Source organism: Manis pentadactyla, chromosome 10, assembly GCF_030020395.1.
Source record: "Manis pentadactyla isolate mManPen7 chromosome 10, mManPen7.hap1, whole genome shotgun sequence".
NCBI lineage: Eukaryota > Metazoa > Chordata > Mammalia > Pholidota > Manidae > Manis > Manis pentadactyla.
Window position 1 is genome coordinate 4,674,784 of NC_080028.1, and position 23,893 is coordinate 4,698,676.

General features: G+C 53.8%; 1 protein-coding gene across 1 annotated transcript in view; it reads right to left on the reverse strand.

Moving 5' to 3' along the window:
• ARHGAP8 (Rho GTPase activating protein 8) overlaps positions 1-14,370 on the reverse strand; it is a 60,517-nt gene extending 46,147 nt beyond the window's left edge. Inside the window, exons 1-2 of the mRNA XM_057486294.1 lie at positions 14,307-14,370; positions 1,855-1,973 (exon numbers count right to left, since the gene is read on the reverse strand). Coding sequence (XP_057342277.1) covers positions 1,855-1,891 — 37 coding nt within the window. The 5' untranslated portion in view covers positions 1,892-1,973; positions 14,307-14,370. The remainder of the gene's footprint in view (positions 1-1,854; positions 1,974-14,306) is intronic.
• Positions 14,371-23,893: the final 9,523 nt, after the last annotated feature.

The window sequence follows — 23,893 nt, forward strand, 5'->3', positions numbered from 1 at the left end:
GTGGGCCTGAACTCTGACGGATCCTACTGCCGATGGATGGGGGGACAGGGGGTGAGTGTCCCAGAGAGAGAAGAAGGCCCGGCGGGAGGAGGAGAGAGGGCGTCTAGAGGGAGTGCAGAAGGATAAGCGGCCCAGGAGGAGGCTGCAGGCAGCTGGCCAGGCCAGGCTGGGGCCTCAAAGCCTCAGTAAGTTGGGTTTGACACAGAGAGGGTCAGCAGAAAGATGGAGGCCGTGTGCAGAGGCCAGGACGGCCAGGCTCAGGAAGATGGAGGGGAGTGTGCAGACCAGGCCCGTCAGGCCCTCAAGCTGTGCTCCGGAGCTGGGCAGAGGGCAACCCCTTCCAAATCCTCTGTGGGCCTACAGGTCCGGGCACGGGGAAACCCTGCAAACATCCTGCTTCCAGAAGCACCCTGACAACACTTACAATGTGGAAAACTGACTGGTCCTCAAAAAAGTGAACACGGACTCACCCTGAGCCGGTGATTCCACACCTCGCATATCCCCCAAAGGGCTGGAAACAGATACACAAACAAACACACACTCGCACATCACAGCAGCCAAGGAGGAGAACTGGCCCGAATGCCCACCAATGGATGCACAGATAAATGAAATGTGGTCTCTCCACGGAGTATTACTCAGCCATAAAAGGAAGGAAGCTCTGACACCTGTTACAATGTGGATGCAACTGAAAATATTATGCTAAGTTAAGGCAGCCAGACACCAAAGACCATAATGCAGGGCTCCATTTATAGGAAATGCCCAAAATAGGTAAATCCATAGACAGGAAGTGCTCAATGGTTTCCAGGGGCTGGGGGACAGGAGGGACAGGAGTCACTGTTCATGGGGCTCAGGGTTTCCTTTTGGGGAGCTGAAATGTTCTAGACCTCGGCAGAGGCCATGGCTGCACAATGCCGTGAACATACCCAAGGCCACTGAATTGTTCACTTTAAGATGGACCATTTTGTTATGTGAATTTCACCTCAATAAAAAAGAAAAGAACAAACCCCCAGAGCAGGCAAGGCCCCACTATAAAGACCATGCTGAGGACGGCAGGGGAGGAAGGCAACAAGGACACCCTTCCCGGAGACAGGCTGGTCCAGGTCTCAGAGCAGCTTCACGTCATGCTACAGTGTGACTGTCACATGACCAAGCGAGAAATGGGTCACAGCCCCATGTGCCTTAAGCAGGAAGGTGAGCAAGCCAGAGGCAAAAGGACGGGGTCTTGGGCATAGGTAAACCCGGCCCAGGCTTCCTGCATCTGGGTGGGAGATGCTTATGAAGATGCAGAACAGATCATTTACGTCAGAGCTACAGGCCTTCAGCAGGTTCTTGAGATGTACTCTGGTTATTGCAGAGCCTGAAGGGCAATGACTGAAACAGTCTGGCCCCACTGCACGTAGTAATAGTAACAGCCCCTCACTTGGACATGTACCCGCAGGATCTTAGCCTCAGTGCTGGGAGGTGCTTCCAGGGAAAGGGGTCTCCCTATGCGCCCAGCAGTGCGGCTCTCCTCCCAGCGTGGCCCTGTCACTGGGGGCCGTCAGGCACGTTTTCCAGGCTCTCTCAGCCTCAGCTGGCTTGTCTGGAAAATGCAGGTGTAGAACCTGGTGCCTTACTGGGCAGCTGTAAGCAGTGAGGATATTATTCCATTCGAGCTTCACAGCGACCCAGGAAGGGGGCTCTCGTCATCCACAAGCATTCATTTGAATCTACATTAAAAACTCTGGAAAAATAAAAAGTCACAACTGTGGTTAGCGTGGTAAGACTCTCTTAACCATATACAGATACTATCCACTAAAAAATACATGTACACCAATGGTCTCCTGCTCCCAGGAGAGTGTGGAAGGCCTTTACCTTTCTCCGCCAGCTCCTCCAAGTCCGTCTGAGACATGATGCGCCGGTGGGCAAGGTGGCCGAGGCACTCTGTCCGATGCCACCCCTTGGGGATCCGAGCATGGGGTCCTTCCGGCGCCCTGGGGGAGAAGCACACAGCACCCGGGGGCATTTAACACTCACGCCCACTGGGCTTGAGGAACCAAGGAAACACCCCTCAGGTGCCCTGCTTGCTTTTTAATTTCTCTCCTGAACATGAAAGAAAGCACCCACTTTGGGTTCCCTGAGACCTCAGGGCACTCTGGTGTTTCCACCTCTGCTTGCCCTGCCCAGTGTACCCCCTACACCTGGGGAAATCCTCCCTCAATGATCAACTCAAGGTCCAGGGAGCCTGAGGCCTGGAAGGCGGTGTGGGTCCCACATTTGGGCCCTGCCCACTGACAGGACTCCCTCCCACCAACCAGCCCCATGTCCTGGGAGAAGAGCAACACATGCAGTGGGAAGAGCACTTCCATGGCATGCACACACACACACGGCCGTGCAATGTTGAGGGAAGCTCTACTCCAGGCACCAGGGACAGAATGCAGGTCCTTTGCCTGGCCAATCACACCACCAAATTCCCTGGGCCACTGCATCAGCCAGGAGTGGTCGCATGACCCCAGCTGGTGCAAATCAGAGTGAATCCTAAGACATCTATAAAAGCTACTGAGAAGAAATCATTTTAAAATTTCTTCTACTGAACATGAACTTGAGAGCATACAGACCTGGAGCTACCAAAGGTCACCACATGGAACTGGAGAAAAATGAAGCCAATGGCAGAACAGAACCAGATGGAGAAAAAGTCCCTGAAACCCTGTATACCTGGATCCAGCTGCACCTGAATGCCCAGATCCAATAAATCCTTTCTTCTTAAGTCACTTTGGATTATAGATGACCTGTCACTTCTAACAAAATGAGTGCTGACATTTTTTTCTTTGAAAAATCAGTGCATATTGAACCACTTGCTGAAATCTGCCTCAAATTCTCTAAGAGAAAAAAAAAACGATAAAGGTTCACACTGTTTTTCTTTGATTGTGGTACAAGTAAACACACTGCATTTCTGAAAAATTTGGGGAACATCTGGCTTAGCAAGAGAAATGGAACTTGTGCCCTCTGACCTCAACCTTACCCCTGCCTACAGCCCTGGGTCTCCCCTCCACAGGGTGGGGCAGAAGCAGTGGGCAGCACGAGGAGCCCTCACCCAGCAGGGCCCCCACGGACACTGCCTCGCCCTGACCCACTTCTCTGGGCCAGGCAGATAACAGTCTCTTAAAGAAACTGGTCTGCTCTGGTTTCAGTTGAACTCTCCCAGACCTCCCCCTACTCCACATTTCATTTCTGAACGGCTAAACGGTACGATAACATTAAAGGACCTCATTTAATGGGGGAACGTCTCCCATAACCCTGTGGCCAATTCTGATTTGTACATATTCTCCTCCAGTCATTGTCCACATGTACCCGTGTTTTCTAAAGCCATAATCAGACTGCATGTACATTTTGTAATTGACTCTTTCCCCACACATCAACCCAGAGCGTCCCAGACCCCAGAATATTCAGCCCAACACCCAGGCCCTCAGGAGCATGGCCAGCACCGCCTCGGGTGGGAGCTGGTGTCTTGGGCAACAAGGAGGGAGATGTTGGGGTAGGAAGGAGTGTGGACAACCCAAGTATGTCTAGACAGCAAGTGATGTACTCCCAACAGAGCCTGCTTGACCATCGCAGTCAGTCAGCACCTGGATAGGGGACAACCTGACCTCAGGGCCTCCCAACACACTGCGACGCGAAGCAGACACCTGTGAGGAATCCCTGCCCAGTCTGCCCTGAATCTAATTAAGCCTCTTGCACTATTGTTCTGCAGGAAACACCCCTAGGGGATCAAAGAACATGAGAAATGGCACCATGAGGGGGATATAATCAGACGATTCTAGAATGAGACATTCTATAAAACAATCCCCTGGTCTCTTTAAAAGTTGATGTTATTAAAAAAGAGAGCAGGGGAGGGGCCGAGGTGGGACAGCAACCTAATGCAGCCCTGGCAAAATTCTAGTTTATAAGAGAGCAATGAGAACATTCCTGGGACAATTGGAGAAACTGAACATGGCCTGAATAGGTGATGATATTAAAGGAATTACTGTTAATTTCTTAGCTGTGAGAATGGTGTTGGGTTATACAGGAGAATGTCTTCAGGCTCAGGAGATGGGCGGTAAAACGGTCAGCAGCGGATGGGAAAGGCCCTGCCTCTAGCTTCCCAATGGCTCAGCTGAGAGGCAGAGACAGACAGAGATAGAGACACAGGAGATGGAGAGAGGCAGAGAGAATCATAAAGAACGGTCCCAAATGCTAAATGAAGGAAGAGTACACGTGTGTCTCCGGTATTTCTTACACGTTTCTTACTCTGAACAATTTTCAGAGTAGAGGGAATGAGGAAGAAATCCAGCCCCTGTGTGGCTCCATTACCCCGATAAAGTCCAGCCTCCCCACTTATCAGACAAAACTGAGGCCGATGAGGCGCAGACCCTGGCGCACATCAGCCCCAGGATGTCTCTTACTCCTGCCATCTCTACCGTCTCTCCCCTTGGCACAGGTAAACCCCGGCTTTGCTTCTGACAGCTCTGGAGCAAGAGCCCTGCCCAGCCTCTCTCACTGCCCTGCTGCCAGGGTCTTGCTAGTGGAAGACCCTGGGTGGGGCACAAGGAGCAGCCCAGGACTGGAGGAGGGCAGAGGAAAGAGGGGCAGAGACCCCCAGAGAGGGGCACCAGGAAGCCGGCAGCACCGTCTCAGGAGCCACATGCTCACCCTGCATGTACTCACATGGGCACATGCACACACACACAGGGCCACATGCATACGTGCCGGTTCCTCTCTGCAGGCAGTTCCGGGCCATCACCTCCAGCAAGCCCCTCATTGACACTCCAGTGTAGACAATTCCAGACCAGACCCCCAGGGACCCACATTCCACTCCAGCTACACTCCCCTGTCCACAGGCCCCTGGGCTTGCACCCTTGTCTCCTGAGGTCGGTGGACCTTGGAGGCCATGGCTTCTAAGGGCAGAAGGGCCATGTGGGGTGGAAGGTGAATGGCCAGCCAGCTGGGACGGGGCTACAAACAGGATCGGGTTTTGTTCCCAGGCAGGATGCAGAGCACAGAGCACCAGGCAGGGGAGGCCCAGCACTGCCAGACCTGGACCCCAACACCCACCTTCCCTGTGTCAGAAGCACAGTACTACCTTCCAAACGCAGCTCTCCCCAAGCTGGGGGCAGCTCCCTGGGGACCAGGGAGGCAGCAGGGGTGACACCCAGGTCTGGGACTGTGTACACATGCCTGGCCAGAAGCCTTCCCCTACCTGCAGCAAAGGTGAGAAGAGAAACCCAATCGTCTACACCTACAGCTCAGGACACAGCGAAGGCAGCTGTCTGCAAGGAACACGGCCAGGAAGCCTGGTGGGCTGAGAACTTTGCACACATTGGTCGTTTGTCCCTGGGCCACACAACGAGCCTGGGGCAGAGGGCAGAGGTCCCAAGGGCTGTTGCCCCTGGGAGGACACTCCAGCCTGCAGGGAACTTGCTGCCAACCTGTCATTCCACTTACAACTCCTGAAGGCGGGGTGGGGGGTGGGGTGAGTCCCTGATGGAGGAGGAATGGTTTCATGACAGAGGGAGGCCATGCTGTCCTCACTCCCACCCCCAGGGCCTCCGGAGTGCCCCAGGCTGGCCTGGAAAGGTAAGCCTGCTATAAGCCGGACAGCTTGAAAGCCACCCTCTGGGGGCACCAGGTGTTCCCTGACCAGAAATGCAGGGGGAGGGGCTCCTAACCCAGGAGAGGGGAATGCCACCAGAAAATCTCACCTCAAAGCCCCACAGGAGGCACTGACCACCGGACCCAGGCCTCGTCCCCCTCCTCTGCCCTCAGGGAAAGGCCTTCAGAATTCAAAGCCCCCGAAGCCAAGAAGGCTTTGCTCCCCTCCAGACTCTGCTTTAACCCAAGAGTGACATTTACTCCTTTTTTCCTTTACAGGCTCAAACCTTTACACCGTCCTCCTGTCTCAAAAAGCACAGACACTATCATTTGCTTTGAAGTTTGCATGCTGGGCCCCACGCTGTATTGTGGCAACAGCCAGTGGGGGCTCTGTGAAGGTGGGCCCTATGGGCCCCCTGCCCGCCCCAGTCCTAAGGCTGCAAGTGAACTGGGCTCCCCCACCGCTGCAGGGCACCCCCGCAGGCCTGGACAGCCCCCGCCTGCTCCTGCTATGTGTGGTCAGCAGACCTCATCACCTGCAGGATGGGAGCTGTGGCCCAGCAGAAGGAAGCCCATCCCCAGGGCTGCCACGGAGGGGCCTAGGAGCTCCTGGGCAGGCGGGCGTCCTGCTCCCACGAGGCACCCTTGCACAGGTGGTCTGTCATTTCCAGGCCCAGGAGCTCAAGCGGCACAGACTGGCTGCAAGGCCCCGACAGAAGCACTGGGCTCCAGCACAAGGCAGGCCATCTGTGGGTAAAATTGTAATATTTCCAGAATATCTCGCCTGGCTTTGGTACATCTACATATCAATAGGCGTTCATAGGTGGAAAGAACTATGGCTTTAGTGCATTTGCATCATTCCTCAGGGGTGGAGAGAAGTTCATCTCCATATCAATGGGTAATTACCTGGGCGAGGAGGGCTTATCTGAGAAGTGAGGGGAGAGTCAGTTTTGCTTCTGCTGGAGCAGAAGAGAGAAGGGCCTGGACTGCAGTTTGTAAGCAATAAACAGATTTTAAACCTTATTTCTCCCTTTGACTGATTTCGGTTTTTAGAGGTATTTTGCCCCGGGATTTCCTCTCCCCGGATTTACACTATCCCACCAGCCTGCGGATGGTTGATTAGATGCATCAGCTCGGCTGGCCTATGGTGTCCGGCGGTCGGTCAACACTAGCCTACAGGCTACTGCAGAGGTATTCGTGATGCGATTAACATTCACAATCACAATCAGCTGACTTTGGATAAAGCAAACAACCTTCCACAACGTGGGTGGGCCTCGTCTAATCAGTTGAAGGCTTTAAGAACAAATACTGAGGTTTTCCAAGGGGGAATTCTGCCTCGAGATGACGACATAGGATTCCTGCCTGAGTTTCCGGCCTGCTGGCCTGCCCTACAGATTTTAAACTTGCTGATCACCACAAATGCATGACCAATGCCTAAAAACAAATCTCTTTATATGTGAATATGTCCTACTGGTTCTGTCTCTGAAGAACCTGATACAAGCCTCGGACATACTCTGATTTCTCCTCCCCAGGAATTACCCGAATCATAAACTGTGGCACTAGGGAGGATCACAGTGGACACCTTGTGCCAGAGACTGTCATTGCACCTCAGGAAAACTGAAAACCGAGGTCCCGACAGGGCAAGGGATGTGCCCAAAGCCTTGTGTCAGGTGCCACACCTGTAGCTCTCCGGGAACCTGTGCCACCTGGAATGGAGTGCACCCCTCCAGCGCACCTGACTGCTCCTCTGGGAGTTATTTCACAACTCTGCAAGTTGTTGTAGACAACCCACAGCAACACGAAGTACTTCTCATCTGTGGTCATGCAAATTCTGTCCTGCGGTTGACTTCTCTCCCTTCCCCGCTACCCCCTTCCTCCCTTCCCCCCTCCTCCTCCCCAAAATGCCCCAAGTCTGCCTCCATGCGCACTTTCATTTCAGTATTCCCGATCTATAAATGCCTCAGTCCTTCAGATTCTTTTCAACCCGTGAGAACACCTGCCTGCTTCCGTCCCTAGTTAAAAAAAACCTTTACCACATGTTCATTTTTATATCTGTGTGATAGTTATGATGTTGTCCTTTTCTGAAAATTATCATTTAATGTCACTTTGCTCTGGGCACCCAGCTCCTTGCAAGCAGCAAGCAGTGAATGAAGGAAAGACATTTCTATCCCCTTCCAACTGACAAGAAAACACACCCAGGAGGACCCTTGCCCCCATGATTTGAGGTTTAGGTGCAGCCTGACACTGCTCTGCACTCCCTCACCCCGGGTGCTCTCTTCTTTCTCCCAAGGCTACAGGTGCAGAAGCCCTGCCCATCTGAGGCTCCCCTAGACCTCACACTGCTCCCGCCTACCCCAGGGCCTTTGCACTGACTCTTCCCCCACCCTTGTAAATTCTTTCTGCCTGTGAAGTCTTTTCTAACAACAAGTTTGTCATTCCAACACCAACTCTCTGATTCTCTGACATAAACTGGGTGTCCTACAATTCAACCCCATTCTGACACAAACTACCTGCAGTTAGCAACCTAGAGTTACCTACAGGTTAAGGGTCCAGGGCCACAAAGCTGCCCCCATTTCAGATGCCAGTTCAAAGTCTCAGGTCCCCCTAAGCAAAGGTTAACTGCACTTTGGTCTGACATGGCTTCAAATGTGGGGGTTCCCAAGACCCCACTTCACATTCAATAATTCTATGATAAAGGATACAGCTCAGGAGCAGCCATACACAAGAGATGCCAGGCTGGCATGCAGGGACTCCCACCCTCCCAGCACACGGAAGCTTCTCCAGTGCCAGCCTGGAAGCTCTCTCAGCCTCAGGGCTTGGAGTTCTTACCAACGCAGGGTAGCTCCACCTCCAGCCCTCCTGCCTCTGAGCTTGTGGGGTGGGGCCCATGGGTTTAACCCTCTAATCAGGAGGCTGGGTCCTCTGGGGACCAACCCCATCCTGGGGCTACCTAGGGGCCAACCCAGAATCACCTCATTAGCATAAACTCAGATAAAGTCACAAAGACACTCCTAGAAGTCTGGAAATCCGAAAGGTTTTAGGAAATCCAATTCCTGTGCCAGGAACTAGAATAAAGCGGCAAAGACCAAATACATATTAGCATTAGACCACAGCCCCCACCTGCAGGGCAACTCCTGTTCAGCCTTCAGACCCCCTTCCAACCAGGAGGGCGTCGGGCCCCCTCCTACCCACCCTCTCAGCACCTGTCCTCATCCCCGTTAAACCGCCACCAGGTGCAAACGTGACAGCATGTACCTGTTTGTACGAACGTGTGGTTAACCGTGGGCTCCCTCACCAGATTAAAGGGTCTTGAGGACTGAGCTCCTGTCTGGACTCACTCCAATGGGAGGAACCCCGGGTACTCAGTAGGTCCCAGTGCCACCTGTCACCTGCAGCATAGGCAGGCTCTCTGGGATGGTGTGCAAGGGATGTTTCAAGTCACCCAACTCTATAAATAGCAAAATGGTTTGTTGCTCTAAAACTGTATTTGCACATTATACAAACAGACCCTCACAGCAGTTACCTTAGCGTAGTAGCTACAAATTAACACTTCTTACCTCCAGCAAATTAGCGCCAAATTGAATTTGAGTGATGCAGCTGATATGCAGCGAACAGAGGCAGAGCGGGCCAGTAGCCGGCCCTGCGTGCAGAACAGGGCGCTCTGATAAAGGGCTCTTGGGAGCAGGGGGACTCCGATGCATCTGGGCCTAAACCCCAATTTTATAGGTTCTGGGGAGAAAGGGGCTGGCACAGGCAAGGGTCAGGGGGCGCAGTGGCTCAGGTGTGAAGGGCAGGAGCTCTTGCTCAGGGCTGGTAGGGAGTCACCACTGAGCTGCGATTCTGGGGTCTCCTAGTGGCATCTCCTAAGAAGTACCGTGTACCTTCTGTCTCAGCTGTGCCACAGATTCATTGCATCAGATCCCCACTCCTGCTCTTTATCATAAACACCACTAGGTCCCCGACACTGGTGAGAGGGCACACGCAGATCCTTGTCCAAGTAGAGGGGCCAGGAGCCACTGGTCCTGTGTGACACCTGGGTGAGACACCCAAAGCTGGCAGCAGCAAGGTCCAAACAAGCTGTGACCTGCTACATGACCTCGTCGGAGGTGTGCCCAGGAGTCCCAGGACACCCAGTGCCCTGAAAGGGCGAGGGAGTCTGGAAAGAGCTGCAGGAGCCACCTGGCCCACCTGGGGTTCTTGTGGACTCAGGATCACTCCCACAGCCTTCTGGGTGGATGAGGCTACTCCTGCCCAGCATCGCTGTCACCCTCCCTGCCTGGGGTACCCAGGAGCTCGTGCAGGTGTGCAGCCTCACCTGCAAGCCCTCCAGCTGCAAGGAGCTGACCCACCCCACCTCCCAGGGCCACCTGACTACCGAAGAGTAATCCCATCACGTTTTCAAAGGTTTGCTGGGAACCCAAGTTGAGCCAATCAGCACAGGGCAATTTCCCTGGCCACACAGACAGGTTCACTTAGGTCCACAAAGCACAAGGAAAAGTCTTCCAGGTGTTTCTGGGGAAGAAGACCCCTTGTTCTCTCGAGAGGGCCACAGGAGGAGTCTTCCTCCCCACTGCTGGTGTATAAAGATGAGGCCACAAGCAGGAACTTGGGGTGTCTGTTGAATAAAATCCAGCAAAGGGAATGAGAGTCAAAGCAGCTGAAAAGACCCCCGGGCCACCCTCCAGAACCCCCGTCACCACACCTCCACTCTGCTCTTTCCCTATGCTCCAGCCACACAGGCCTCCGGGTTGCCCCTCAAATACACAACTGTTCCTGCCTTAGGAACGCTGCATACACTGTCCCCCAACCTGGGACACAGAGCTCTTTCAAGGAGGAGGTGCTCTACAAATGGCTTCCATAATTAGCAACAGCTTGAGTCCAGTTCAGTGATCCAGTCTGAATTCCTATCTGCCTCCCGGGCAGCCTCCCTGGACACTGAAGTGGGACTCACAGGGCCCCACTAAACCTCCCCTCCACCTGCAGAACCTCTTTACAGAAGCATCTGCTTACAACCAGCCAGGTCAAATAAAGACTGGCCCTCAGTGTGGACAGAGAGAAAGCGGCCCAGCCCCAGGGGAAGGCGGGCCCCTCTGTACCAAGAGCAGGACCCGGTTCTGACCCCTGCGCACCTCTCTAGTGCTGGCCACTAGCCCCCGCAGCAGCCACTGTGGGGGGAGCAGCCCAGAGTCAGAGGTTCCAGCCTGGGTGACCCCTCCGCCGGGTGCCACCTGAGGCCAGTCCGCTCCTGTTGGGCCCCACTTCCTATTCTGCAAAATGGGCACAAGCCCCCACCAGCGTGCCCCAGTGAGAATCAAATAAAGTGACAGGTGTGACATCACACTGAAAGGTCACAGACTCCAGAGACTCGCATTGACAGTCACTGGGCAGGCGGAAGCCAAATACAAACCACTCCTAAAGCTGTGGCTCCGAGGACAGATTAACCAACTGCAATGCACAGACCACCTCTGGATCCTGATAGGAAAACAAGTTTTAAAAAACCTAGAAGAAATTTTATATTTGAGGCAACTGGGAATCTGAATACGAGAGGGTACTGGACGTTAGGGCATTACTGCTGATAGCTTTAAGTGTGATGATAGCATTGCGGTCACAGTCAAGAAAGGGATTCAAGTGGCAATATTGATGGGGTACGAGATCTGGGAACCGCTTTAAAATACCAGGGAAGTAGGAAAGGTGGGCTGAGCAGGTAGTGGGGAAGTGGGGGCCTGGAGGGGGGAAGCCTAGGCCAGGTTTGGCTGCTGCAGAGCAATGGCTGACACTGGAATGCCTTGCTTACTTTAATGTTCAAAATTCTCCATAAATTAAAAAATGTAAATGAATAAATAAGCCCTCCTACATAAAACGCAAGGTGTTTATAACAGGGCAGAACCAAATGTGGTGTTGGGGAAACTGCAGGGGCCTCACTGGCTGGGCCAGAGAGGAGCTGCTTTTGGTAAGCCCCATGGCCCGAGGCTACCTCTCTGCAGATCAGGGCAGCAGGCGACGCAGCCACCAACCACTGTTTTCTTTGCTGGTTTGGATTTTGCGGCCCCTCGGGGTCAGGAAGGGGCAGCTGCCCAGGAGTTTCTGGACTCCTGACCCACCAAACCAGTTCCTTCGGATGGACAGACAGTGGCTCCACCTGAAAACGAGCTTCCCGCTGTCCTGCTCTGTGCAGGGCCACTGAAGAAACACCGCTTGGCCCTCAGCCTCGGTCAGAGCAGGGTCCACACAAGTCCATCCTCGCAACATTTCTCAAGGTGTCATGCCCTGTTTTAGGCACTTTGCACAAATTAACTCATTTTTTAATTCTCCCAATAACCCTACTGAGTTACAGAGTAAGTAATAATACTGCTCGTATTTTACAAATGGCGACACCAGGGCAGAGTGGCTAGCAACGCAGGTTAGCAACTCAAGGTCACACGGCCAGGATCAGGGGGTCGGGCTCCAGTGCCAGCTGTTAGCCAGCGCTGCCCTGCCTCTACGGGTACTGACATTACACCTTCTGAGCACCAGGACACCAGGCTGCTCACGAAGCCCATCTGAGAGTGAGAAAACAGGGGCCACGACCAAACCTGCCCTCTAGTGACCCAGAAACCCAGACCCTGGCCTGACCTGGCTGCCAGGAGTTCCAGGAGACTCCACATGACGATCCTGGGGCAGGACTGAGGAGCAGGGTGCCACCTGGGCCCCACACAGGCATCTTCAAGGCCACCCCCACTCCCACAATGCAGGGCCCAGGTCTCCCCTCACATGTACCTTGGGAGGCCCAGGAAGCCTCTGGCTACATGTGCACATCTTCCTTGAGTATCCATTTTAATGAAAGGATGGAGGGAAAAGGTAAGTAATTTATCTGAGAAGAAATGGAAAACATCACTTCCATATCCCCATGCTCATGTCACACAGGTGTGAAGGGCAGTCGCTGGAGGGCTTCAGCCGTCTCCCCCTAGAAGGCAGAGCTCAGTGCCCTGTAGGTGGCACAGCCGATGGGGAGGGTGTGGACACTGCACGTGCAGGACAGCTGGTCTCACTGGCCATGGGACCTTGGGAAGTCACCCACCCCCACCCCCCTGCCTCGGTTTCCTCATCTGTTAAAAGGTGTCCTTCATGAGGCGGGTGTGGGCGAGCAATGAGGCAATTAGGTGTGCAGCCAGGGCTGATAGCTGTTAGTGATGGTGACCGTGACCTGCTGGGGATGGCTGGAAAACAGGGTCATCTTGTGGGCTGGGAAGCTGAGTCCCTGACCTGCTCAAAAACTAGGTGTCTGACTCCTGCTGCCTGTCTGCCTTAGTTTCCCCATCAGTGAAAGAGGGTGAATTCAGGGAACAGGATGAATTTTTTGATGTGAAAGACACACATATCTACCGCCTCCAGCAGAGCCTGAGCTCTTCCTATCCTCTCTTTAACTGAAGCCACATCTATGGTGCCCACACAGCCAGTTCTGCCTGACCTACCTTGTTTGGAAGAGGCCCTATGTCTGAGGGATGTTTGGTCAAGTTTCCAGACCTTAGAACATCTTTCTGAAGGTCGCACTTCAATAACTCAATGACATCATCCAAGTAGATTCCTACTGGCTCCATCTGTCAGGTACACTTACAGTCGCCAGCCTCTGTGTGACCTCAGTGTGCCAACCTCCCCTGCCTACTTCTCATCCATCTTCCAGCTCAATGGCTGCCTCCTCCAGAAAGCCCTCCCTGACCTCCCACAAACCCACAGCTTACCTCTATCGCACAGAGAGCAGGCTCTGTGTGCCCTGTAAGCCGGGCCTGGGGGATGCCTGTCTTCAGAGCCTAGCTAGGCTCGGGCTGGGCCCTGTGTCCCTCTTCACCCCCACCCGCAGTCCTGGTGTTGGTTTGAGGAATGACTGGTCACTGTATGAAATGTGTTCACAAACACGATCCTAAAACTGCCGAAGAGACTGACGGAAAGACGTTTACTGTTGAGTCTTACATTAAATTTTGTGTCCTCAATCTGCGCAGACGTCGGCACTGCCTGTCACAGACATGCCGACGCACAGCACCGGCTCCCTGGACCACACAGCCTCGGACACAAGACCTCCAGGCCGGCGACCCCCAGAGGGCCAAGGCCGGGTCTCCAGCCCCGCCAAGGACTCACAGGACTTCCTCCCTCTTAGGACGATTCAATTCGGCAGTTCCTTCTCCTGGGGCCCGAGCAGCCACCCGCACCCACCTCCCAAGGCAGTGCGGAACCGCAGCCCCAAACGCCAGGCTTCGTCTCGGGATGGGCCCACGGCAGGGTGTGAGAAAAGTGAGAGCAGCCAGGCCCTCTCCTAACTCCGCTTCTGGAGGGTGACTGGCTGATTGCCAAGCTTTCCACCCATAATCCTTGGGGTGCCATCCTGAGTACTGAGCGGGGCCCTAGGGGACCCGCGCGGCACCTGCTCGGCCCGTCTTCCCACCAGCGACACAGGAACACGCCTCCCGCCTCCCGGGCTCGGAGTGGGCGGGGCTGACGGGCCTGAGGGGTGCGGCCGGCCAAATGGGGGACACCCCCCCAGGGGAGCAAACGCCGGGCAGCCGAAGTCTGGGCTGAGACCAGAGCAAGAAAACATGGGGGAAGGGAGCGCGCGCGCGCGCGGAAACCGGGGAACAGGGCGTCGCTCCCGCTCCCGCCCTCGGGCCCCCGCGCTGCGTCCCCACGGGGCTCAGAGGGCTGCCCCCCAGCGCCGCCGCGGGCCTTACCTGGCTAAGCCCCGACCTGCGGTGCACCTGTACGCGCGCCGCCCCCGACTCACCTGGCCCCGCCCCGGACGTCGTCCCGGCGAGCCACGCCCCTCTCCCCGCCCCGCCGGCCCCGAGCTGGTTCCCTGGCGCGCCGGCGCCGGCGGTCAGTCGGGTCTCCGCCGGGGGGCAGGGCGGGGCCGGGGCAGGTCGCCCTGCCTTGTGCTCAGGGAGGGGAGGGGCCTGCGCGCTCCGGAGCCCCTCGCCCTTTACACCCCAGGCGCTCCTGGGGCCCGTCTCGTCCGAGCCCACCCTGGGGAGCGCGCACGCCTGGGGCAGGCGCTCTGCGTGTGGTTGCATGTTCCCATTTTGGAAAGTGAGGTGCGCAGTGGTGAGATTTGCAAGTTGAGAGGAAACACTGATTTAACAAATGTTCCCAAAGTGTCTTCTGGACCAGGTGCTGACCTCCCGGCACCCCAGTGGGATCCCCGCGGCGTGCTTCAGAACGCCCCAGTGTCTGGGCTGGGCAATCCCAGAGGCAGCCCTGACCCAGACCGGGGAAGAGGGCCGGCCTGCCGGAGGAGGAGGCTACGCTGCTTGTCTGCCCGCAGGAGCAATTACAGCCGTACAAGGACAGGGGACACGTGACCAGGAAGGCCTAGGCTGGGCCCAGATACCCAGAGGTGCCTCTGTCGGCCCAGGGCCCCAGGCAAGAGGATGACTGGGCCTCCAGTATCCTCACATTCTGGTCAGGGTGCAGCTCAGGGAGGAATTCTAATGATGGATTCCTATCGGCCCGGTATCTGTGGCCCACCCTTCTAGCTGCACCTCTCAGTCTCCTAGCTGCCTCCTCCCCATCTCCCTGATTTCTGAAGGCCCACGGCCCACGGACGTGTCTGTTCTGCTCTGCCCTCACCTGTGAGATCTGTGTCAACCCAGCACTGAGTGGTCCTTTCATGAGACCTGCCTTGCCCCTGCTCAAGTGTCCCCCTCCCCCACTACCCCACCTCCCGCCCAAGATACCAGCTCCACAATCCCAGGCTGCCTTGTATGCAGGGGGGACTGGCAATTCCGGGGTCACATGTGGTGGGCTCTGTGGTCCCCAGTAGCCTGGGCACAGCAGCCAAGATAATCAGGCTTACTGACGCCTCCCCACCTCTAGAGGGGAAATCTGATGCAGAGGCCAGTTGGCATATCACCCCTTTGCCACAGTGAGGCTCAGGTTCTGGTTCAGATTGGTTCAAAAAACCCAGGCCAGTCTAATCAGATGATTGGGGGAAGAGAAAACCTGCTCTCTTGCTTCTCTCTCCCCCAACCTAGATGGGGACACTTGGTGTACTAGGGATGCCAGGCAGCCACATATGACCACAGAGAAATCTAGGCTTAGGATGAAGTAGAGACAGCAGGGACTGTGTCCTTGGTGACATTGCAGAGCCCCTGGATCAAACATGACCTACCACTGGTATATCTAGACAAATGCAACAATGAATTCTCTTATTGTTTAAGCTATGTTAAAAAGAAAGCCACAGGCCGGAGACAGGGTCACTTGTGCTGGGCCAGGTCACCAAACCAGGGCTTAATTCCTAATCTCACTGCAGTTTCAACCTCCCCCAAACTGTAGTCTTAACATTTTCCTAGGAGTTTTCTGGTCAGCACCAACAGTGTAATCTGTCATTTGAGCCCTCTCCATTATCCCAAAAGAAGATGAAGTAAGCTGCATGATAAGACCCTCTTCTTGTCCCCCTAAAGGAGGGTGACCATGACTGAAATAATCTTTTCTTTTGCTAGTAACTTCTTGGCCTTGCCTAAAAAACTTTCCATTTTATACAGATCCTCCAAGCAGCTCTCTGCTAGCTAGAGGAGATGCTGCCTGATCCATGAATCACTTAATAAGGCAAATTAAATCTTCAAATTTACTTGGTTGAATTTTTTTTAACAGCTATTTGAGTTTTTTATTTCTTACAACTGAAAGTATCCTCTGATAAAATATCCTTATACTGTTTAACCCAATTGCAGTTTCTCTCCTGGCTGAGTCTGGGTCACATGACTGGGGTGGGATGGGAGACTAAAACCTCATCCTCCCCAAAGTCAGGATACTCAGCTTCCTGCTGTTGCCAGGCAGCTGCGTCTGGGGAGGTCTCTCCCTGCACACCAGGTGAGACCTCAGCCTGGACAGGGGAGGGTTCTTGACTCTAACCGAGAAAGAATTCATGAGCAGGTTAGACACATGTAGGTAAGAAAGGAATTCATTAAAGTGAGAGCAGTAGTGAATGGCAGCAGCCGTGCAGGCAGAAAACAAGGAAAAGCAAAGGGAGAAAGGGAAGTTCATTGAACTTGTAAGATAAATTTGTCTTGTAATTGAACTTGTAATTGAACTTGTAATTGAACTTGTAAGCCAAAATAAGCAGGTGAAGAGAGGCAACAAAGGGCCAGGTAGCTTATTTGAGTGCCACTCCTGGGTGATGTTCTGCAGTCTGGGTATTACAGCCCGGGGAAGTCACACCCGGTCAGGGAGGTGGGGGCTTATAAGAGGTTAGGAGGGGGAGGAATGGGAAGCTATCCTAGGGGGCGTGGAGAGGTATGATTGGCTAAAGGTGACATGATAGACAACTAGAAGCTTTTTTTCCTTCCAAGAGGGAGGAGGCTGACATCCAGGTCTCAGTTGGCACATCAGGATGGAATTCAGGGAGAGCTGTCCCCTTTCCATATAAGGCACGGACCTTGGGGTCTGGTCTGTTCTCCCCCTATGGCGTCTCTCTGTTCTGTTTGCATGTCCTTGTTTTTCCTTCCTCCAGCCTAACAGAACTCATGCTCGGCATAGGACAGGTCCCTTGCCAACTTCTGAATACAGGGTCACATGGTGTCCAGCATCCACTTGAATCTGCACAGCTTGGGAACTAAGCCCCCACCACCCCAGGATTTGGGGGAGCCACAGAGCACTGGATGGAGTGAGATTATGTTTTGAGAACTTCCCCAAAGCAAAGAAAGGAGATTTTCAGGCAGGCTACTAAAGAGCGTGATCATGCAGCTGCCAGTCCTATCCAGGTCACCCAGGCAAAGGGAACTTGCAGGCCCAAATCAGAGACCTCAATAGCCCTTCCCTACCTTTCTGAAGTAGAACAGAAGGGAAGACTTGTGCTTCAGCCTAGAAAATGGAAGGAAATAGTGAAGTAACACACTGCTAGGAAAGAGGTCTCTCATTAATCTCCCAAGAGGCTTGGAAGAGCTTGGAGACAAAACACAATAAATTGAGCAGCAAGAAGGCTTTATTTAAGGCAAAGCACACACCCAAAGAAAGGGGAGTGCAGGCACCCTCATAGAGGAGGCATGGGATTTGTGTCCTTAAAGGATTTCAAGAATGGAGTAAAGGCCAGAGGAGCATAGGGTGACATGTGGTCTCATGATGTCTGTCTCCAGCGAGGGACATTACGTCACCAACCACAGTCAGTCCTCAAGATATTCTGTAAGATAAACTTAACACAAGGACTTTCTTGACCCTGTTATTCTCCAAGACCGTGGTCACCCTCAAGTTCAGGGACATACCACTTGGGACCGCAGCCCTGCTCCAAGATAGGGTAGATTACTGGCTGATTACCATAAAATATGTTAGGAATCTTACCTCCTAACTTCCTGGTTTTTTAAATGGAATCTGAAAAAATAAATAAATAATAAAATAAAACGACAGATGGTAAATGAACTAGTTGGGGTGAGGATTTAATAGTGTGGGTAACTGTTGAACCACTGTGTTATATACTTGAAACCAATATAATATTGTGTATCAACTATACTTCAAATTTAAAAAAATAAATAAAATGGAACCTTAGCCTTAAGATGGAGTCCCTCCTATTCTTACTGTACTATTCATACCTCAGCATTTTTCTTCAAAGGCAGAAAAAATTAATCATGATGCTTGTCCCATGCACCTGCTCTAACTCACTGCTAATTTTGATGAACAAGAAATAAGTGAATAGGTGTTAGTAGTACTGGAGCCAGTGCCTGTCACCATGTGGCTGTTGCTGTCCCATGGCAGGCCAGAGCCAGGAGGCTGTCTGCTGAGGACAGCACCCCCAGTGCCAAGCCCTGCACCCCGCACATAGTAGGCACTGCCCCCAGTCAGCAGGATGACGGAACGACCTTGGGTTCATTTGGTTCTCAGCAAGCAGCTGCCTTTTCCTGCGCAAAGAATCTGTAACCATCCTACCCTGTGGGCCTGGCCACAGCGCACTTGCCTTTTATCATTTTCTACCTTCCTTGTCCCGAAGGACTCGAGGTGGTGACAAAGCACAGGCGACTGGCGCTAACTCCTCACACACACGCAGGTCTGCGCCCCTGAATGGGTCAGGAATGGGGCGCGTTTCCAGGTCAAACACTTCTTCCCTCCTGAACCATAACCAGCAAATCACGGGATGCCTTCCACCGGCCACTCACACCCTTGCTGGGGTTCATCTGGTGCTCTCTGCTGGCTTCTCTTTTCCTTTTGTGGAATGGAAACTTTTTAGTATTATTACTATCATCACTGTAAAATTAGTCTCATGAAACAGGGACAATTTGCAGGTTTTCTGTTTTAGAAAGAGACTTTGGACAGATTAAGAGAACCCCCCTTCCCCTCCGCAGCTGGTGTATGGCAGGCAGCATCATTTCATGGTTTTCAGAGACGTGGTGTAGGGGATATGCCGCCCACCTCACACTTGTGTTTAGTGAAAATCTCCTACAAATTCCACAACCATAGTTGAGTGATAATTACAATACATACGGTACACAGTAATACAGAGTGATTGTAGGGAAAAGCACGCAGGTGTGTTCTGCCATTCGTAATAAAAGAAAACAAAAAGGAACCGCAAGACGCGGGCCACCCTGTTTCAGCACTTTCTTCTATTTGCTCCCAAGTATGGCTAATCAGTAACCTGCCAGTTAGTCATTTCCTTTTGTTGCTGTAACAATGACTCCATGCATTTCCAATGCTTTGCAATAAAAGAGAAAGACTAATAATGCAAAATAAAGGAATTACATCTGAATGGTATTAGTGGCAGCTTTATTAAATTTGCTCTTACAAACGTTTATGAAGCTGGAGAGTTGGTTCTCCCCCAAGCAGCAGATCCCACATTAATAAGCCCTGGGGGCAGGAGAGCTTGAAAGAAAGAGGTAATAAATATCCCCTGCCAAGGTCTTGGGCTTCCCATTTGTTTTCTACCAAATTAACTCTCCCTGCCAGCACTTGAGCCAAGATTTGGTTTGCTTCGAACCTTATTAAAACCATGAAACCAAAATTTCCCCGCTGAGTGTGGGCGTGACACTGGGTTGAGCAAAAGGGATCTCAGAGCTCATGTTCCAACTCTCTCCTTGTAGGCCGGGCCCAAGACCCAGCGAGGTAAAGGGCTTTCTCAGCAGTTGTGTGCAGCCAGGCCAGGACCCCTGGCCAGGTTCCCTGCTTCTGCCCTCCTATCACAGGCCCTGGGCTGCGTCTTAGAGAAATGCATTTAGCCGTGTGCACTGATGGAGAACAGTATAGCCCATGTACACGCTCCACAATGTCTCCTGGGAGTGTTTGGACCTAGCTATTGAAACCCTTTTGATTTGCCACTGAGCAGGCCGCACTCTTGATGCCTTATTTGACATTAGGGTGGGACGCCTTTCAAATGCCCTTGTGATACTAGGATTCCTGCCCTAACTAGTCTCTTGGTCCAAGGCGGCCAGACAATGGGTTTATCCAGCCTCCCTGCAACCAGGATGCAGACAGTGACTGGGGCTCTACCATTTTGACCTACACCCTAATGGAGGAGGTGGCCCTGGGATTCAGTATGCTGGAGAGGGCAGCTGGGCCGTGTTCCATTTAGGGGGCTGGGGGAGGCTGCAGAAGGTTAAGTGCCCTGGGACATGATTGATATCGGTCCACGTGGCAGTTGTGGGCTTGGTCCAGGGCAACTGGAGCATCTCTGTGTGGTGGGAACACCCTGTGCAGTGGGGGCACCGTGTGCCATGGGAGCATCCCTGAGTGGTGGGAGCACCCTGTGTGGTGGGAACACCCCAAGCCATGGGAGCACCCCGAGCCGTGGGAGCACCCTGAGCCATGGAAGGATCCCTTAGCAGTGGGGACACCCGTGCCATGGGAGCATCCCTGAGTGGTGGGAGCACCCTGTGTGGTGGGAACACCCCATGCCATGGGAGCACTCCGAGCCGTGGGAGCACCCCAGCAGTGGCTGCAGTGGCAGCTGTTTCCCATCAGGGCTGTCTGAGGGAGGTGGGGGGTCTGGAGCGAACGTTACCTTGTCGTGGGCTCTCCCACCTCCTGATGACTCTAGGATCTCCCGGTGTCCTTTAATAAACTCCTCCTCTCTGACCAGCCAGAATCTGCTCTGGTTGTGGGCAGATGAGAGCCCTGCCTGTCCCTGCTCTCTCCCGAGCCACATTCCTCCTCCCCCGCCAAGTGCAGGCCGACATAAACCCTCCCAGTGGAAAGGGAAATGTCAGCATGATAAATTCCTCTTGGTTTGATGTGGATGGTGCTCTACATTTTTGCAGCTGTTTACAGCCTGTTAAAGCAGTTCTGAGCTCACTGCAAAAACAGTCACTGAAGAGAAGGGTTCTTAGGGGTAAAACCATTATTAATCCGTTATCACCTTCAGGTCAAAACCCACAAAGTACTTGTCTGCCCAGTACATTGTCATCGTGATCAGGGACTCCTGGTGTCTGGGAGTCTACAATATTACAGCCCCTGCTCTGCATGTGTCCACAGTACATAGACAAGCAAAGAAATATCACCAGACACAGAAACTGGGAATCGGAAGTTGGGTGACTTTCCAGATACCACACAGCACGGTAGTGATCAATTCAGGATCAGATCGTAGGGTCCTGGCTCTGCCCGGGAGGGATATGCAAGACACATAAATATATAAAAGGTACTACCCCAGTATCAGCCTTCTCCACATTCACGGACCACCTTCCTCTAGAGCATTTGGGAAAGAGGAGTGCATTAGTCAGGGAAAGCCAGGTCATGCTGAGTAACAAACATTCCCCAGTCTTGGGGGCTACACTGACTCAGGCCTATCTCTCATTCATGCTGCCTGTCTGCAGCCCCACCAGCACCCCTGCTGCAGTCTTCAGTCACCACCCAGAGGGGAGGAGAGCTCCAGAAGGTCACTGCCTGGCCATGAAATGCTCCAGCTCCAAAGGGCCCGTGTCTCTCCTGCTCATAACTCATTGGCCAGAGCTGGTCACATGGCTCACCAGCCACAGGGGGACCAGGAAGTGCAGGTCTTCCATGTGCGCAGGAGGCAGAGAGCAGAACAGCAAGCTCTTAGGTACTTATCTCGAGTCTGTGCACATTGGGTACCTGGCAGATGCTTCTCTACCCAGCAGCCTCCCCACACCTCCAAGAAGTCCCGAGCTACTGCCCACTTCCCTTCTCCAGGGACCACAGTCCCTGCTGGAATCCTGCCCCCTCCACGGGGGCCTCAGCAGAGGGGCCAGTCCAGGGCAGCCACATTTCCTGAGGGCAAGGGACAAGGAGGGCAGGCGTTCTCTCTTCTTTTCTCCTTCCCCTCCTTCCCTCCCTCCCTCCTTCCTTCTCTATTTCCCTCCTTCCTTTCTTGTGTGTTTTTTAAACATTGTGGTAAAATGCATGTAACAAAAAGTTTACCACCAGTACCGGTTCTGAGTGCGCCGCGCGGTGGTGCTCAGCACATTGCGTTGCTGTGCGACGCGCTGGGCAGAGCTCATCTCCCCACACTGAAGCTCCGTCCCCACCAGACGCTCACTCCCGATCCCCTCCCTCGGTCCCTGGCCCCCACTGTTCTGTTTTCTGGATCTCACTTCTCCAGGGACCTCAGAGAAGTGGCAACATACGTTTGCCCTGTGACTGGCTTATATCACTGCACCTTGTCCTTGGGCTTCATCCATGTTGCTGCGTGTCAGGATTCCTTTCCTTTTAAGGCTGAACATGACCCACTGTAGGGATAGACCCCATTTTGTGTATCCATCATCTGTCGACAGCCCCTCGGGCTGCCTCCACCTTTCGGCTGTAGTAAGCCGTGCTGCTAGGTACGCGGACGTGCAAGTACCTCTTTGAGACCCTGCTTTCTGTTCTTGAGAGCAAGCATCCAGAAGTCTTTCTTTTAAAATTATAGGCCAAATATTACTTTCATGGTCAAAGGGAAAATCAAATGAGTCAAGACTTTAGCAGGTTGGTGAGGGGGGGAGTCTAGTAAACATAATGTTCCTCATGTAATTGTAGATTAATGATACCAAAATTAACAAAAAAAGAGGGGTAATAAAACTGTACCAGCTGGTTAAAAAAAAAAAAAAAGACTTTTGCAGGCAGCTCCCTGGCACTCCCCCCTTCCTAGCCTCCCTTATCCAGAGGTGACCCCTTCCCTCTCTGGGCTTCCTGCTCTGCATGCAGCGCCACCACCTCACGGGGGTGATAGAATCAGGACCTGAGGACCGCCTTTTGAATAAGCCCTCCCACCATCTCAGAGAGACCGAGGTTTCATCTTACTTAGGCTACAAGCATCCTCCAGAGGACACGTCAGCAAGCCACACCGGCCCACCTTTCCCCTGAGCCCTCCCCTCAAAGAGCCCGCCCAAAACCCTGGCCATAAAAAGCCTCTTGGCCTGTTAAAGACCCTCTTTCCTTTGTTCTGCTGGCCAGGACAGACGGGGGCCCTCTCGGGGTCAGCAGTAAACCTGCTGGGACCGCGGGGTTCGCATCCCCTCTCTCCTTTCAGGCAGCCTCCTCCCTGTCTCCCCAGAGCACACCGCCTCCTCCCATCCATGATTCCTTCCCGGGCCTCAGCCAGGCAAGCAGAGCCTCCCCAAAAGCCAGTTAGTCCCTCTGGAGACTAACACCACAGGGAGCAAAGTGGGTGCTTCAGAGGACCCCAGGGTCCCGGCCATCCCCGCGGAGGTCTCCTGCCAGAGGGTGACTGCCGTGGACACTTGTGTGGCGAGGGAGGAGATATGGGCTACTGGAGCAGGTGCGGGCGTGCATGTGTGTGTGTGTGTGTGTGTTCTCATGTGTTCCTGGGACCTGGTGGGATGGGGCAGCTCTGTGGGACTTGGGCAGTGGTGCTGGCCTTCTCTGCACCAGCGTCCCAGCCACCAGGGGCAGCAGTAGTGGCTGAAGGGGAACAGCTTAGAAGGCGGAGCACACCTGCTCCCTGCGAGGTTTGAACAGGCCGAAGAGTGACACTTGCGGGGCTTGGACCTGAGGCCCCCAAGGGCGACACGGGGCTTCTTCGGTCTGGGGAACCGTCCCGGGCACTGATGTCGGAGGCCCTTTGTCCCCCAGGCCTCACTCACATCCAGACAGCACTTCCAGGGCAACTCTTCCTGCCCTCCTCTGACCAGAGAGGCCCCAGGCCAGTTCGCCAGCCCCTCCTCTTCCCTGGCACTGCCTGTGGGTGGGCTCAGCTCCTGGTCCTGCCCTCTACCCCTGCCTCCCTGGAGCTCAGCGCTGGGGCAGGCCAAGCAGTCTCCCCACAAGAGTGGCCAGGGAGCATTTTGTAATCGGGGAACCCCGAGAGTGGACAGAGATTTGCCAGGCAGAGAGGTGATCGGGAAGACCTTCCAGGCTTGGGGACAGCAGACTGGGGGGTGCAAATATGCAGCAG